The sequence below is a fragment of the Clinocottus analis genome, unplaced genomic scaffold, assembly GCF_023055335.1.
Source record: "Clinocottus analis isolate CAN_PGR_092001 unplaced genomic scaffold, fCliAna1.0.p SCAF_15, whole genome shotgun sequence".
Classification (NCBI taxonomy): Eukaryota; Metazoa; Chordata; class Actinopteri; order Perciformes; family Cottidae; genus Clinocottus; species Clinocottus analis.
Genome location: NW_027175876.1, coordinates 1760691 through 1777190, shown reverse-complemented (window position 1 = coordinate 1777190; position 16500 = coordinate 1760691). Strand labels below are relative to the sequence as shown.

At 46.7% G+C, this 16500-nt stretch overlaps 1 protein-coding gene and 1 long non-coding RNA gene across 2 annotated transcripts; both read left to right on the top strand.

Moving 5' to 3' along the window:
• The first annotated feature begins 321 nt into the window (after nucleotides 1-321).
• LOC137785844 (uncharacterized) lies at nucleotides 322-2023 on the top strand. Its single transcript, XR_011077536.1, has 3 exons — nucleotides 322-441; nucleotides 583-681; nucleotides 1780-2023. It is a non-coding gene; the product is annotated as an uncharacterized lncRNA (long non-coding RNA).
• Nucleotides 2024-3035: 1012 nt separating this feature from the next.
• On the top strand, nucleotides 3036-15961 carry lrfn5b (leucine rich repeat and fibronectin type III domain containing 5b). Its single transcript, XM_068577313.1, has 6 exons — nucleotides 3036-3780; nucleotides 9095-10011; nucleotides 10742-10916; nucleotides 12575-12908; nucleotides 13867-14167; nucleotides 14261-15961. The coding sequence occupies exons 2-6, from the start codon at nucleotides 9121-9123 to the stop codon at nucleotides 14969-14971; spliced, it is 2412 nt and encodes an 803-aa protein (XP_068433414.1). The 5' UTR covers nucleotides 3036-3780; nucleotides 9095-9120; the 3' UTR covers nucleotides 14972-15961.
• Nucleotides 15962-16500: the final 539 nt, after the last annotated feature.

Here is a 16500-nt window from a genome sequence, read left to right as displayed (position 1 = left end):
AACTGGAGTCGTATTAAAGTTATATATAAATATATATAATATATAAATATATATATATATATGTATATATATACATATATATATATATAATTTATATATATATATATTTAAATAATATATATATATGTATATATATATATATATATATATATATATATATATATATATATATATATATATATATATATATATATATATATGTTTAGTGCTCAGATACGTTGTCTAGTTTCTTTACAACACGCCTCGTAAAGTTGTAATATATATATTTGTGACTGTAAAAAAAAACTTGCTTTTTTTATGTGTGACAAAAACACGTATTAACACTTAGTTGCGGGCAACAGTTTCCATGGCAACATGCCTTCGGGCAACATGGAGTTCCTTCTGTGGAGTTGTGAAGACGTTGCAACGTGGATCGAGTCTTTAGGCTTTCCACAATACAAAGTAGGTTAACAGTCACCTGGCTAGACACATATATTAGCGTTAACCGTAACAGGACACGTGCCTGTCTGCTTTCACACGATACCACTTGTTTTCTTGTTGTTTTCAAAGCTCTAACCTCATTATACTTTGTTTTTGTCGCAGGCATGTTTCACGGAGAACTTCGTCACTGGAAGAAAGCTCATTTATGTAAATTGCATTTATTTGCCAAAACTTGGAATCACAGATTTTAAAGACATGAAGGTATTATTTTGAAGAGGGAGAGGAGGGAGAGACTCTTTTTTTGTTTTATTCTAACCTCCAGAGAAGATTGATGTTGTTATGGAGGCAGACTTGTTTACATATCAAAGCTGAAGGCTCACACAATGTTCAAGGCAGTTTCAACAGGCTGAGTAACACCAAGATGATGATAGTGCAGTGAAAACTACTGCTCGGTCCACATAACGTACTTCTGTCCTCTTGTGCTGAAAAAGAATTATGAGTTTGTCTTAATTCATCCAACTTTGTATCCATGATTAATCATTTAAGCAGCCTAAACTCATCAAGTGGAAAAAACAAACATTCACCAGTGGACATCACTGTAGGGCTAAGCAATTTGTGAGTATTTCTTTTGCTCAATTTGCTTATTCATGCACATCAAAGGTTATTTACAAAGAAAAACATGAAAAAAATAACCTTTAAGTGAAATAATTTGTATTTTCCGCATCAATTGTATTCAAATATCTCTCCAGTGAGCTCTAAGTGGACCGTAAACATTGGAAACTGGTGTCTAGTCTGTGCCAACCCAGCTTTACATCCCATTTGGCACTTCAACACTATTTCTTTGAACAGTATGACATCAATTAAAGTGTTAAAACCGAGAGTATCTGCCAGCAGACACCCCGGATCAGCTGTATCACATGTTCTGTTTACAGTCAAAGCAACTGTTTTTCTTATCCATCCCTGAGGTCAGAACTAAATTAGCTCAAAGCGGGTTTATGTACTTAGCTCTGCTTTACTGTACAAGCGTCAAACCAGGAGAAAAAAAAAAGAAGAACTTGTCTCTTTTGGTGAGTGTAAACCGATAATGAAATAACTTGAGACAGACAGACTTTGAAAGGGCTGTGTGCTCTATTTAGTCAATATTTACTGTGTATTGTTTGCCCCAGAAGTCCTTTGATGCGTTTGTTTTTTGGGAGTGTACACTTGTAACCTTTTCCTCCCACGATGCCGCGCTCTTGTGTGAGCTCTCCTCAAAAGACTCCCTCGCTCTCAGTGGGACTATACCTTATTAAATGAAGGTGAGATACTGTGTAAACACACACTTCATCAAAGGACTCAACCCTGCTGTGCACCCCGCAGGTCATCAGTGCCCATGTGCGCGAGCTGCTCGGGATCACAGAGCCCCTGTGGAGTCGCAGCATCGCTGACCCTCCGCGGGACGCCCTGAGCCTGTTCTTGGAAAAAAAGGGCCGGACAGGTGAACAGGCGGACAGCCTGACCTACCCGGCGCTTCGTGGGTGACATGCAACGAAAGAGGAAAGAGAACGAGAGAGCCTGACGTGAATCACCACAGTAAAAAGGAGCGCAGCAAAAAAAAATCCAAGGCATGTCAGTGTCATTTCATATCACCAACTGTCAGCTCGTGATGACTCGGATGAGACACTCACAGGAGGCCACATGCGGGCCTTGACATTAACACTTCCCACCAGCAAAATGCTTGTATGTCACTGTTATTGTGGCTGGGTGAAAACGGTAACTCTACTAGATTGTATGTGCAGGTATAGCCAACACTTTTTCTCACGTAAAAAATGTGTGCATGCACGCATGTAATGGTTTAATAGGTCTATACCCGTTTCCAATTCAGGATAACCATGAACCACTTAGAATATTTCTATTGATCTCAAGTGGATATGTTGTAACCCGATGGAGCTATTGATCTGGAGTAGAGCTCCTCAGGGTAATTCAGACTGTGGATGACAACAAGCATATACTCCTCAGTGCCAGGAGTCCCCCCGGGAGCAGTGTCATTTCTCTGGAATAAAAGTCCTAGTCTCATGCTCACGCTTTACTGTAATATACTTGTGCACATATGGGCTCATTTGCCAACTCGCACAAAAGGCCATGAGATCATTGCATCAGATAGTGATGGGTTGAGTGCCAAGAAGACCCACAGGGAGCCAGGGCTTTCCGTTTCAGCCAACACAACACATTCTTGCCAATAATCTATGTAATACATGCAGGACTGTTAAACTATATTTGGCTTTACAGATGTTTTCCTGCTGTGCACATGAGGTTTTACCTATAAAGGGGTGGATGGATTTCCAATAACACTCTTGTGTATGTCTTTACTCTGGTTATTGCTATACTTACTTCATTATGTTTGAATGAAATTTAAATAAAAAAACTCTGCTTATTTATATTGTACAACATTTCTATAGAGAATAATATAAAAAACCTATCTGCGTTTTCGTGCAGTGGAGCTCAATCTACATGAATAAATTATGATGCCTGCCTGTGAGATAGGCTGGGAGGCACACTGCATCTGTCTATGCACACAAATGGTCTCTGTGCAGCTCGGAGCGCGCTGATTACCATTCCGAGCACAGCACCTCTGGTCAGAAATGGAGCCGGGTCGGTGGTTGACAGTAGTCCGGGGGCAGCAGGAGGAGGAGGGGGCGCATATTATGGCAGCAACCCTTCAGTCAATCTGGATTAAGTCGCACTGAGCCCCTGCGTCGCCAGCAAAAGCCCGTGAAAGCGATACGAACATCTGGCTGGATTCAGCGCGGCACCAGTCACTCACAGCGCTGTGGACATTAAACAGCTTTGTCGCTTTATATATATATATTTATATATAAATATATATATACAAAAGGCGTTTTCTCTCCTAGAGGTGCACATATACAAGGCGGATGCGCAGTAGAGGCGAAACCCCGCACAGCTGCAGCCTCACAGCCACACCGGGACCCTTTCGGGTTGCGTTTTCCCAGCATCTTTTTTTTTTTTTTTTCCTTCTTCTTCTTTTTTTCTCACGAAAGTGGGGGAGCTGAGTTACATATCTCCGGTGTGAGCGGATCGGAGAGGAGTCGTCCTTTACATGCTGGTCATGGATTTCTTGAAGGGCATCGCTGGTTTCGCAGGCCGTCACATGTTATAGGCGCCGAGGCGGACGCGAGTTTTCGGGACACCTGAATCCATCTCCGAAAGAGAGAGAGAGAGAGCGAGAGAGAGAGGAGGCACCATCGGTCCCATTTTTTTTTTTTTTTTGAGGCGAGCCCCGCTTGTCAGGATGCGCTCAGCCCTCCCGGGAGGAAATAAGCTCCAACACACCCTCCTCTGACTTGATGTTTCATCTGCAAGGTAAATTCAATCATTTATACAGGCGGTGGTGGATTGTGGGGCTCTCGGAGTCTGAACTCTTTTGGGGGTGAACTGTCTTTGAAGGGCTGCAGTGTTGACTTGAGGTACTTCTCCCAGGACCTCCATCTGAAGGGGGTCCAGATCCTCCCTTGTGACAGGAGGGGTTGGGGAGGGGGGGGGGGGGGCTGTAACCCACCAGCCCAGGACCTGTACCGCAAGGTCAAAAAAAAATCCCCTCAATTGCCCAGAAAACGCTATATATATTATGCACTTGGGCTGCATCCTGTGCTGTGTGTGTGTGTGTGGTTGTGTTTTCTTTCGCTCCCCACAGGTGAAGCTGAGCATCATGCCTGTATATAATGTGACCATTATTCAGCCCCTTCTTTGAGGTGCAGGTTATAAGGCATGAATTCAGACGTGAGATGCCTCTTTGTGTTCGTTCATCAGCACAGAGGATCCAGTGATCTGCTGCTCTGTGCTGTGGTTAAACCCCTGCTCATATGCAAAGTGCACACCAGGTGTGATGAAGTCTAAATTAGCCTAAGTAACAAAATTGATAATAGGATGAGTGTGTGGGCAGGGGGGTGGGAGGGACGTGTTGCCAGGTGACTGATGCAGACAGGTGAAAGAAAATCTTTTCCAAAAGGGTGAGGTATAACTGTCTTCATATATTGTTAGTTGTCACATATCTTAATATTCACGAGTGCCCGAGGCAACAGCAGTAAGAAATCAGGCCCACGCCTCATTTTGCTGCCTATTTGCTCTGGCTGCTATGTTAATGCACTCGGCGGTGTAGCTTCTGTGCTGCTATACCTTTCCGCTGAGAAGTGGTGTGTGTGGTTCCTTCAGCGCCGAGGCTGTTTCTGCAGACCAGCTCTGCATTCGCTGACCCTAATTTTTTTTACTCGCCACAAAAAAAAATGCGCCGCTGTTCCTGCTGAAGGAGGGCTTTCATTAAGATGTGAAACCACCTGAGGTCATTGGACACAAACTTGAGCGCACACACATCTGGTCCACATGTTGTGTATATTTATATACAGGAGAGTTGCTTTTTTTGATTACACAACACAACAAGGAGACGGAAGATTATGCATTATTTAACCATTTTGATGCTGTGTGTGGTAGAAAACTCATCCTGAGGGTCTTTGAAAGAGGGAAAATGAGTCAATGGACACAGCGATTGTGGCTGTCCTTATTTCCCCGCATTTAGACACTAACATGAATGAGCCAATGGACCACAGGGCATTATTTTCACAAAGAGAGGTTCATATTTTCTTCTACACTTTGAAATTGGCCCATTTGACAGTCCACAGGCGTACAGGGCCCGTACTGTGGGGAATATTCACTCCAGAAGGCCATATTGATATGCAGTGGTGGTGTTCACAGGTTTTTGCATTGCTCTTTCCGGAAGAAAATCCCGAGTTCATAAAGCCCCCCCTTCGCATCAGGATACGTCACAGCGGTGCAAGAATTGGGATCCAAAAGTCAGTGATCGGCATTTCAATTTGGCCTCGCGCCGCAAACACGAGACAGCCTCTAAAAAAATGTGTTTTCTGCACTTGTTTGTTTATCTGTTGGACTGATGCTCCGGTGATGAGATATCCACAGCGTATCAAGGTATCACTGAATTTCCTGTGAGAGTGTGTGAAGGAAAACATTTGGAAATGCAAAAGGGGGGGAGTTGTAAATGCTGATGAACAGCACTTCTATTGATGCAGTTGGGTCTGCTTAGTATGCTATACCCCTGAGACACACACACAAACACACACACACTCAAGCTTGTCAGACTGAAACATCATTTCAACGACATCAGAGGGCTACATCAAGTAATTTAGGTTTTTATTACGCACAAGCCTGTGAAACTGGTAATGATTCAGTCACCCCAAACATTGGATCCAACACAAAATTAGCTGAGTGCAGAATCACCACACACACACACACACACACACACACACACACAGTCATATAAATGGTACCGGCCTTCAACACAGAACCTCAACTGTCGAGGACTCTTTGTTCGACGTATTATGAGGTGATCTGAAAATGATCCGCTGATTACATCTCACCCAAAAACTGACGTTTCCCGTGTTGCCATGGCATCAAGGCTGTCACCCGGGAGCTATCGCATTCTAACATTGGCAGACTAGTGCCGGGAAAAAAAGGGTGTCACACACACACACACACACAGAGACACACACACCCTCGTTCACTAACACAGATGTGTTGGGTAGACGCTCCGTGTTTGGTCAGGATGTTTGGACTCGGGGCTGCGCGAGCATGTACCCGACGAAAAAAAACAGGATTCCTGCCGGCTTCACTCCTCCTCGCTGTATGATCCTCTCCAGCTGCTGCTGCTGCTGCTGCTGCTGCTGCTGCTGCTGCAGCTCCACTTTGGTCCTCGTGAAAGCGAGCAGGCCGAGGACCCATTTCACTGCTTTGTCGATACCGTTTTACCGTCATGTTGCCGCATCAGTTTACCTCCTTGACCCAACAACACAGCTCATCTGCGGCTCCTCCCAGAGTAAACTGCGGGCGAGAGGCCGCCGAGACGCCGCCACGTGCCATCGCGTGGGCTTCATCTCATTAACCTCCTCCTTGGCCGAGGGGGTGGGGCGTTGCTTTTCCCAGATTCCCTGCCCAGGCGTGGATTGCAGAAGGCTTTCTCACTTGAGCTCCAACATAAGTGGGACCATCTGAAAACATATCCCCCCTCCATCCTTCCCTCCATCCTCCTCCCTCCATTACCTCGCTGGACGACTGGCATGCAGTATGCTGCATAAGGCTTTTCTTGGCGAATGCTGCCCCAGGGAGAGCATAGATATCCTCTGCTACAGTACACTGCCGCCGCCGCCGCTGCACATGAATGTCTGTCTCCACTGCTGGGGGGTTGTTGTGTAGTGAGCTCCCTCTATTAGACCACCTGTGTGTGTGTGTGTGGGTGGGTGTGAACTGTCAGTCTGTTTTGTCCTCCGAGGCCAAAAAGACCTGCTTCAGAGGTAGTGAATGCACATTTGATTGACTAGGAAGGAGATTATGGTTAATGCATCAGTAGATTATCGGTTTTCTTGTTTATTTGTGGCCCTCCCATGTCGCCTCACTATAATGAAAAGCCCAACCTGGAGGATAATGATTTTTTGCTGTGGTTGTGACATTTTAAAAGATGAAGTGGGTGATTGATGAATGCATTGATTGATTATCTACCTATTTCTTCATGTAACTGATGAATGCAAACCTGCTATGCAAATCTCCTCGGGAACAACCGTAATGAAATGCAAATGAGGGAAACGGCGGCGGACAAGTTCCTGCCCCGTCTCGGCAGCGAGGGGCCCCTGTCTGTCCTTTTGTCATCACGGAACGAATGTTGTTGGGATTACCATTGCAGCCATTCTCTTCACGATTGACTGAGTTTTCAGCAGCAGCAGAAGAAGAAGAAGAAAAAAGAAGCCCCATCTCCACAGAGTGAATCAATATCACGTCTTCAGCGCCATTCGAGTCTGGAAGTAGCTGGTCCTCTCTGCCTCATTGCACATCCAGAGGCCGTGCCATTGAGAGTCAGAGCAGAAGCCGGTTGGGACACACTTGCGTACACCTTTCACACGCTCTCCTTTGCCCACAGACATACATATACAAATAAAGTAGTTCCCACTTAGGTACCACTACACATAGCTTTGCAGCTCAGCTTGACACTGAAGTCCTCTGCCATCTTTAAAGGAGAATCTTGACAACATGTAATAGTGACTCCACAGGCCGCTTTTCAGCGGCTCAGATCTCTGCACCGCCGCACTAGAATCCATAAAAAAAAACCTGGGCTCGTGTGACTCGGTGAAGTTGTCCCGTATTTTTAAAAAAAAGGGTCGAGAAAGACATTGATTCATTGCCGCTCGATCGGCAGTATTCATGGGAATGTTACACATCAGTGTGCCGCCTCCAATAGATGTCATTCCTCTTTTTGCTGTTATGGGCCTTTTAAAAGCCTGTTCCCTTCCAAGGCTGCAATTTTACCCAGCTGTCCGATCGCAACTAAGCGGACGCCACCAGACTTCCTTTTCCTGGGACATGCAACTCCCACCCATGTTTTCATTACTCTGTGATAGTCTCCTCATACTCCAACTGTCAAGGTTATTACATTGTGAGTTGTATGTCATGGCAACAGAGGCTTCGTGGAGGTACTCAGTTGGCCTGTTCTTTCGCTGATGCAAGACATTCACGCACACTCTCTCCAGGACCGGGCGTCTACACAATGGAGACATTACCAGCAGACCACAAGAAAAAAAAGCTATAATCATAAATCAGCCATTCTCTTCTGTAGTTAAAGGTTCGCCTTTTGGGTTTTTACCACAGTTGTAGGGGATTGGATCCCTTGTTCCCCTCATGTTTGATTGGATCGGTGTTCCTTTCTGTGTGCTGTGTAATGGGACACCCAGAGGGCTGACTATTGCATGTTTCACCGAAATGACACTAAATTTCAGTTCTAAGAATAATCGCGGGGAATGTCAATCTCGCTCCGGTACATTGTGTCGTGCACCTACAGAGCCGCCGGTCTGATCTCCCCTGTCTTAGTTTTATGGCATGCTATATCCCTGACAAGGTCTCCGGATTCATCAAATGGATCTCTCCTTATCCCCATCTCAGCTGTGTCATAAGTAAGAGTAGCAGCGGAGGGAAAATCAATAGCAGGGCATAGCACATCCTCGCCGAGGCACTGGGCCCAATCATCCCTTCCTATTGGCGATATGATCCTGGGAGATATCAGTCAAATTCTGACGAGGCCTTGGACTGCCAGTCTAGACTTTCATCCTTCTGCACACAAACATAAAAAGGACTTGCATTATCATATCAAAAAAAGTATGATCGGGGGAAGCAGGGGCGCTAAAAAGGAGAGCTGTCAGAAGAAATATTGCCGATTACTTATTAATGTTTCATTCTCAAGTCTGCAGGTGACTAATTTGTTTCATGTCTGATAGCGAAAGGATTGATTGTTTGTTCAGGTGTCGGCTCTCTCTCTTTCCAGGCTTAGCATTTGGACTGTCTGTAAAATCTCAGCTGTGAGCTGGCAATGATTGTGTTTCAAATCTAGCGGAAAGGCTTTAACCTTACACAGCAGTTCGGCAATTTTCCCAAATTCCCTTTTTTAGAGAGACAGAGAGAGAGAGAGAGCGCTCTCGGTGCATGTGTGATTAACCAGCCACAGAAATTACAGTTTGATAAAGACGAGACAAATAACAATCACAGATTGCATGCTTTTGCGTTCCCAGACTGCTGAATGAATAACACAACCTTCTGTTTCTCTTTTTTTTGATCCGCTGTGCTGAAGGTGTATTAACCTGACTCGGAAGCCAAATGGAGTATCTCCTGGTCTACCTGATGGTCGTCGGCGTGGCTGCAAAGGCCCACAAAGTTCAGGTCTGCCCCAAACGCTGCGTCTGCCAGGTGCTTAACCCCAACCTGGCGACTCTGTGCGACAAAAAGGGGCTTCTCTTTGTTCCCCCGAACATCGACAGGCACACGGTAGAGATGCGCCTCGGGGATAACTTTGTCACCAACATCAAGCGCAAAGACTTCGCCAACATGACCAAGCTGGTGGACCTGACCCTCTCGCGGAACACCATTGGCTCTATCGCACCGCTCGCTTTCAAAGACCTGGAGAACCTGCGGGCCCTCCACCTGGACAGCAACCGGCTGTCGCGCATCATCAACGACACCTTCAGCGGCATGTCCAAGCTGCACCACCTCATCCTCAACAACAACCAGCTCACCCACATCCAGATCGGCGCCTTCAACGATCTCACGGCGCTGGAAGAGCTGGACTTGTCCTACAACAACTTGGAGAGTGCGCCGTGGGTGGCCATTCAGAGGATGCCCAGCCTGCACACTCTCAATATGGACCACAACATGCTCAGCTACATCCCAGAGGGCACCTTCTCCGGACTGCAGAAGCTCAAGAGGCTGGACGTGACCTCCAACAAGCTCCAGAAGCTTCCCCCCGACCCAATTTTCCAGAGAGCGGGGGTCCTGGCCACCTCCGGGTCGATGGGGCCGATGTCGTTCGCGCTGAGCTTCGGAGGAAACCCGCTGAGGTGCAACTGCGAGCTGCTCTGGCTGCGGAGGTTGCGGAGGGAGGATGATCTGGAGACCTGTGCGTCACCGCAACACCTCGCCGGGCGCTATTTCTGGACAGTGTCAGAGGAAGAGTTTCTCTGTGAGCCTCCTCTCATCACCAGGCACTCTCAGGTATAACCCCCAAATTGAGCTGTGCAGACACAACCCTCCCTTACTGTTACACTCTCTGAGCCAGACATTGGTTTCTGCCTCGGTTAATCCGAGGTGGCACTTTATGCTTTCTTCGACTGTCAAACCAAATATTAGCTTTGCGAGAGTCTTACAAGTCTGGTGGGACTCATCTGGGCCTCTCAGCCAACAGAAATATTGTAAAACATATTGGACTTACTTAAAAAATGTAATCAAACTGTGGCCTGTGGAGAGTTTTTAAGAGACGTTTTTTAGCAGGATTTTTAGTTGCCATTTCAATAACGCTCTTTGCAGGTTTACGATGGATCCGCAGTGAAGCTCTTATTACACATGGAAGCTTAGAGTGATTTAGCCCTTGATTCATGCACCCAAACAAAAATGATCTGATCAAATCCTTGCCAAACAACTACAGCTATATCATCTCATTTACATTCTGTAGACTTCTTTTGCATAATTGCATCGGAAATTATGTTTTACTTGAACTCCATCGCGCTCACAGCGACGCACCGCCACATTGATTATCTTGCCCTCGTATGCACGGTAATTCAATATCTGGACAATGATCAATTGTTGATAATATTTAGAGGGAATAACGTTTTTAAACACAACACCATCAATACGGGCATTGATTATAATATTCAAATGAAAGTGGCAGCACAACAGATGTTTTTCAGTGCTCCCATTAACCGCCTTTTCCTCCCCTCTGCTTCAGGAGCTGCGGGCGTTGGAGGGTCAGAGTGTGACGCTGCGCTGTAAGGCCAGGGGCGACCCCGACCCCATTATCCACTGGATCGCCCCTGATGGACGCCTCATGTCCAACTCCTCCAGGGCCGCCGTCCACACAGACGGCACGTTGGACATCCTCATCAGCACCGTCAAGGACTCTGGTCTGTTTGCACCCCCTTGGGGGGGAGGGGTTGCGCTTTGTGTTGTTGACTGAACAGAATGAGTTGTTTGCTCGTGTCCTCAGAAGGCTATAGGACTGAAAGTAGTTTGTCGACATCAGGCGATTAAGTTTAGAGTGTGGAAGAGAGGCTCGCACACTGATTGAGGTCACGATGGAGTAAAAAATGACTTTCTCACATTGTTGGCAGAGTCATATAAGATATACTTAAAACATATGTTTCTTAGAGTTATAACAGTGTCAGAAATGCCTCCAATTCAGCAAGAATAATTCTGAATGTTTACTGTGGAAAATAAATAACAGCAAAACCGCTTAACACATTGGTATTGGATACACGGAGTAAGTAATTTAATGTGTTCTAAAGTTAGAAACTGTTTGCCAATCAATTTTGTTGTTTTTTGTTACATGTTTTTGTCTGCCTTAAGCACATTTTATTTGGTTTGCAGTTTTTGAGGTGAGGTGCTTTTATTTTGAAGGCGAAAAATATAGATAAACGGAAGTCGTTTAACGGCTAAAATTACCTTCTTTAACGGTCAAAGAAACGGTTTAGCACTTCCCACAAAGAGGAACAAGTTCTTACGTTGTTTTTTTTAAATAAAACACCATCTGTCGGAGGGGTACGTCACACACGGTATCTGATATACACCTCTCTCTGAGGTTGAATCATCACACGGTTTAAAGTCGCCATCTTATTTGCTTTCTTGCTGAGAGGTGTCACGTCTCTCCCATTAAGTACGAAGCTACAGTGCAGCCAGCAGCCATTAGCTTAGTGGACTGTAAACAGAGGGAAACAGCTGGCCTGACTCTGTCCAAACACAATAAAAGTCACCTTCCAGCATATCTTAAACTCACTAATTAACACAACATCTCATGTTTGTTTAATCTGTACAAAAACACCGGTGTAAAAATGGCGATTTGTGATTTCACTGGGGGGGTTGGGGTTAATGAGCTGTACCATTTCATGGCCCGGGAGCAACCTTGTGGTGATGAGAAAACCAACATTCGTTGTTTTTACACCGAGGTTGTTGTCTGGAATAAATAGAAGAGATATAACATGTTAATTAGTGAGCTTTAGAGGTGCTAGCAGGTTTCTTTTACACTGCTGGCTGCGTCCCCCCAGTCTTTATGCTAAGCTAAGCTATGCTAAACCACTGCTGACTGTCTTATATTTACAAAGATAAACTCACTCTTGGAATGAAATCAAAAAAGTTCCATAACCTTTTAGAAACCAATAGAATTTCCTTCATTTACGCTTATCCAGTAACATATAGTCTGTATATATGTCATATATAACAGATATTTACACATCGAAACAAAATCTCACATGTGTTGCCTTTTATTCCAACACCCAAATTTTTCAAATAGCCCACGTGGTTGCAGAGATACACCCTTTTTAGTTTGGGTATGCAATTCTCGAGGAAAGGGCCTAAAAATAAGTTGGTTTTCCAAAAAAAAAGTTTTAATATGAAGCCTCTGAATTCCAATATGTGTCTTGTTGTGTGCTCAAAACACAAAAAACGTTCCCGAAATGCCAAACAATTTGACTTAAATATGATTAGATATGTTCATATAGCAATAATAATCTGTGTCTCGCGATAAATATACCAGGAGGGCCGATAACCGATTCCGTTTGTGTTCCAGGTTCCTTCACCTGCGTGGCCTCCAACCCGGCAGGTGAGGCGCAGCAGACGGTGGATCTGGTCATCGCTAAACTCCCTCACATCACCAACAACACAGTGGCAGAGCAGGAGCCCGACCCCGGGTCATCAGATATCGCCACCGTGACCAAGACGGGCACAGACGGGGGAGGGCTGCCTCTGGGGAACGCCAAGACGAGCCAGGAGAAGAAAGTAGTGATCGCCGAGGCCACGTCCACCTCGGCCCTGGTCAAGTTTAACTTCCAGAGGAGTATTCCTGGAATACGCATGTTTCAGATCCAATACAACGGCACCTACGACGATTCACTGGTTTACAGGTAAACGGCTCCACCTGACCTGCTGGGTTGATACTACAAAGCTTCACTTTCTTAAAATACTGGCGATATATGTTGGTGAACAATCCTTAAATCATGTCTGAATCGATGCCAATGAACTTAAGCTGATTGGAATCATATCATTACATCATGTTGACCTTTTTAGTCTGCTTTGATTGGTTAAATCCCTCTAAATATGTGTTTATTAGGAACTGGATCGTGTGTCGACATGATTATTTGTGGTGTCTATTAATCCTATGAGGAAGACAGACTAATGCACTGCGTCTGACTCCGTATTCTTTGACTCGTAATCCTCCCCCCTTGCCGGAGTGTATCATTTACTATGTGCAAAACCTTGATAATGCTTAATCAACAGAATCAAAAAAACGAATGTCAGCACTAAGCCGCGGACTGATAGCGAGATGAAAGAGTCCGCCACAGTGTTTTTTACAAAAAAAGCATCCGAGGCTTTCGCACGTCGGCCATCTGAGAAAAGCGGTGTACACAGCATTCTTTCATCTCGGCCCTTTTTTCTCCCCCACCCTCCTGTATTTAGTGCTAATCACTGTGATGTGACAGGATCGCCGCAAAGACTTTTCCCGAACAAACTCAAAGTCAACTACACATGCGATGTTTGGCAGCGGGCGACCGAATGCAGGAGGCGGCAGTCCTGTCGCTTGAGAACAAAAAAAAAAAAAAGGCCTCCTCCATCCCCGGCGACTAAAAGCAATCTTTTATCGGCAAAGATGCTGGAGAAAAATAAATCAAATGTCACAAAAGATTATGCCAAGACAGATCTTAAATAGGCTCCTGAGAGATAACGGACTGTCACGTCATTTCATCGCCGTCAACACAACAAGCTGGATAATCTGATTCGCTTCTGTCTCTTTTCATTTAAACCTCCCTAATCTATGTCAGAACCCACAAAGGTATTTTTCTTCTTCTTCTTCTTTTTTGGCAGGATGATACCCCCGACGAGTAAGAGCATCCTGGTGAACAACCTGGCGGCCGGCACGCAGTACGACCTGTGCGTGCTCGCCATCTACGACGACCAGGTGACCTCGCTGACCGCCACCAGGGTGATCGGCTGCATCCACTTCACCACGGAGCCGCAGTACCTGCGCTGCCATTTCATGCAGTCGCAGTTTCTCGGCGGCACCATCGTGGTTATCATTGGGGGGATTATCGTGGCCTCGGTGCTCGCCTTTATCATCTTCCTCATTGTGCGCTACAGGGTGTGTAACCAAGGAGATGCAGATAAGGTCAGTTTTGGCATTTGTTATTTCACTGTTTGAAAAATCGACTCCAGTCTACTGAGCGTCGCTTTTCGTGTGCTTCTCTCCGGCGGTGTCAAGGCCCTGGAGATGGGGGACATTCGCTCGCTGAGCAGCGACGGGCAGCTGCAGGGCTGCGGGATTCCCAAGTCCCTCTCCAAGCAGGTGCTGCGTCCGGAGAAAAACGAAAAGGAGTGCCTCAGGACCTCCCTGCCGCCCCCGGAGCCCGCCAAGCAGCGACCGCCGGCCGTCGCGGCCGCCGGCGCCAACAAAACCTCCGTCCCGGACTGCACCGTGTCGACCTCCGCCGTCAGCCACAGCTGGCACCCGGCCTCCCCGGGCGCCCCGAGGCCCAAGCGCTCCAACGCTCCGCCGAAACCCTCGGAGGCCCAGACGGACGTCGAGCTGGAAAACATGAACCGGAATAACTCGTCGTCGGAGGTCAAAATGGCCGGCGGCGTCGGCGTCAGTGTCGGCGGCGTCGCTCTGGCCGTCCCGGGACAGCCCACCAAGCGGACTGCCGTCCCCAGGGGTCCGCGGCCCCAGCAGGGGCCTCAGCATTACATGACTGTGCCCGCGGGGGCCGCCAGGGCGAACCGCAGGCACTCCCTCAACGCGGACTCGTACAAAGAGCGCTGCTACGTGGCGTACCCCAAACCCGGGGCCAGCCTGCGCTCCAAGCGGAGCCTGTCGATGAGCGTGGAGCTGCCGCAGCCCGAGAGCACGACGAACATCCGGCGGGCCAGGGACAAGCTCTCCAAGTCCGAGTGGCTCCTGGAGAGCACTTTATGATTTGGAGTTCATGACCTCGCGATCTCTCGGAGGCGGGGTTTTTGAATTCGTGGCCCAGTTGTGGAACCACACAGAGATTTTATGCCTCGTGTTGAGCTTTCGCGCTCTCTATCGATGGACCTGTAAGCTTCTCTCATATATACACGGGGGGGCCGAGGCTGGCGTACAGGGTCACGGGGAACGTTTCACATTTGTGTTTTTTTTTTTTTTATACCTTATAACCAATCAAAGTCGTCTTTACAATGACTTTGGCTCGGACTTTGACGAAAAAGGCACAACGATGTATAAAACAAACGTCATGTACAATAATGTTTAGTCGTGTGAGACGCTGTATATCTCGGCACGACGTTTAAGTGTTCACGTGGTATTGAATACAGTAACCTCGACATACTGTATTATAACGACGAGAGAGACGCAGCCTCTGTTGACTTTGAAACACAAATCCTTGTCTCCGGCGCCGCAGACAGACGGTGACATGTCTTAATTATCTTTGGGGAGATTACAAATTTGCTTTACATCCCAGAGGTGTTGGAACAGAATGTAGTGGGAAGCGAGCGCTCCAATCGTCTCACGCCGACACCCCCAGACACGGCACAATGCAGTATTTTTGTCGCACAAGTCGACTCGAGTCTTATGCCGCCCTCCGGTTCGAATCGATGCATTTTTATCACATAATTACATAAAGACTCGACTCCGATAGGATTCCTGTCACGACCGATTTGAGCGACGATTGAAGCAACATCAACGGCGTGACAATGTGCGGTGGAGAGGGAGGTGGGGGGGCGTCATCCGATATTATGCGCGTATGACGCTCCATTTCCATACTTTTTTTTTTTTTTACTCACTGACGTTAATCGTGTCGATGACAACCGTTGTAAATGAGCTTGTCGGTGTAAGAGAAACGATAATCACAAGTACGGGAGGACGTCAGCTCTTGATTTTGCTGTTGTTTCTGTTTGATGTTTACCAGTATAAATAAACCAGTGATAAAAGGGACACACTCAGACTTTCCTCATTTGCCTTGTGAACACCTCCCACATCAGAATAGGAGGTTTGTAAAAACAAAAACAACACAATAGATGCATCCCTTCAGCTCAGCCGGCTCCAAAAAAAAAAAAGTGGTGATGAATTTGGGGGGTTTCAGCAGTCTTGCAGCAGCATTATTCCCCTTCTCTCGCTGCAAGCGGTGGACCTTCTGACGGATCTCCTGCCCCCGAGCCCCTGTGTTTGTTCAAAGCGAGGGAGGGAAGCAGGAGATGAAAAGAGGCCATGCTAGTCACCGGGGACGCCTACCCAGCCAGAGCCTGACAGCGCCGAGCCCTCGGACGGCAGCCGCTGCAGAAGAAGAAGAAGAAGAAGAAGAAGAAGAAGAAGAAGAAAAAAAACACTGCATGAGAGGTTAAACACGACCTCCACAGTGGGAGCCCGTGCACGACTAATCCTACAGTTACAGTAATGTCTCCCCGACGGCGGGGCCAACATGATATGCATTATCTGCTGCAATACGAGCTCTGATTCACTGTGTATTT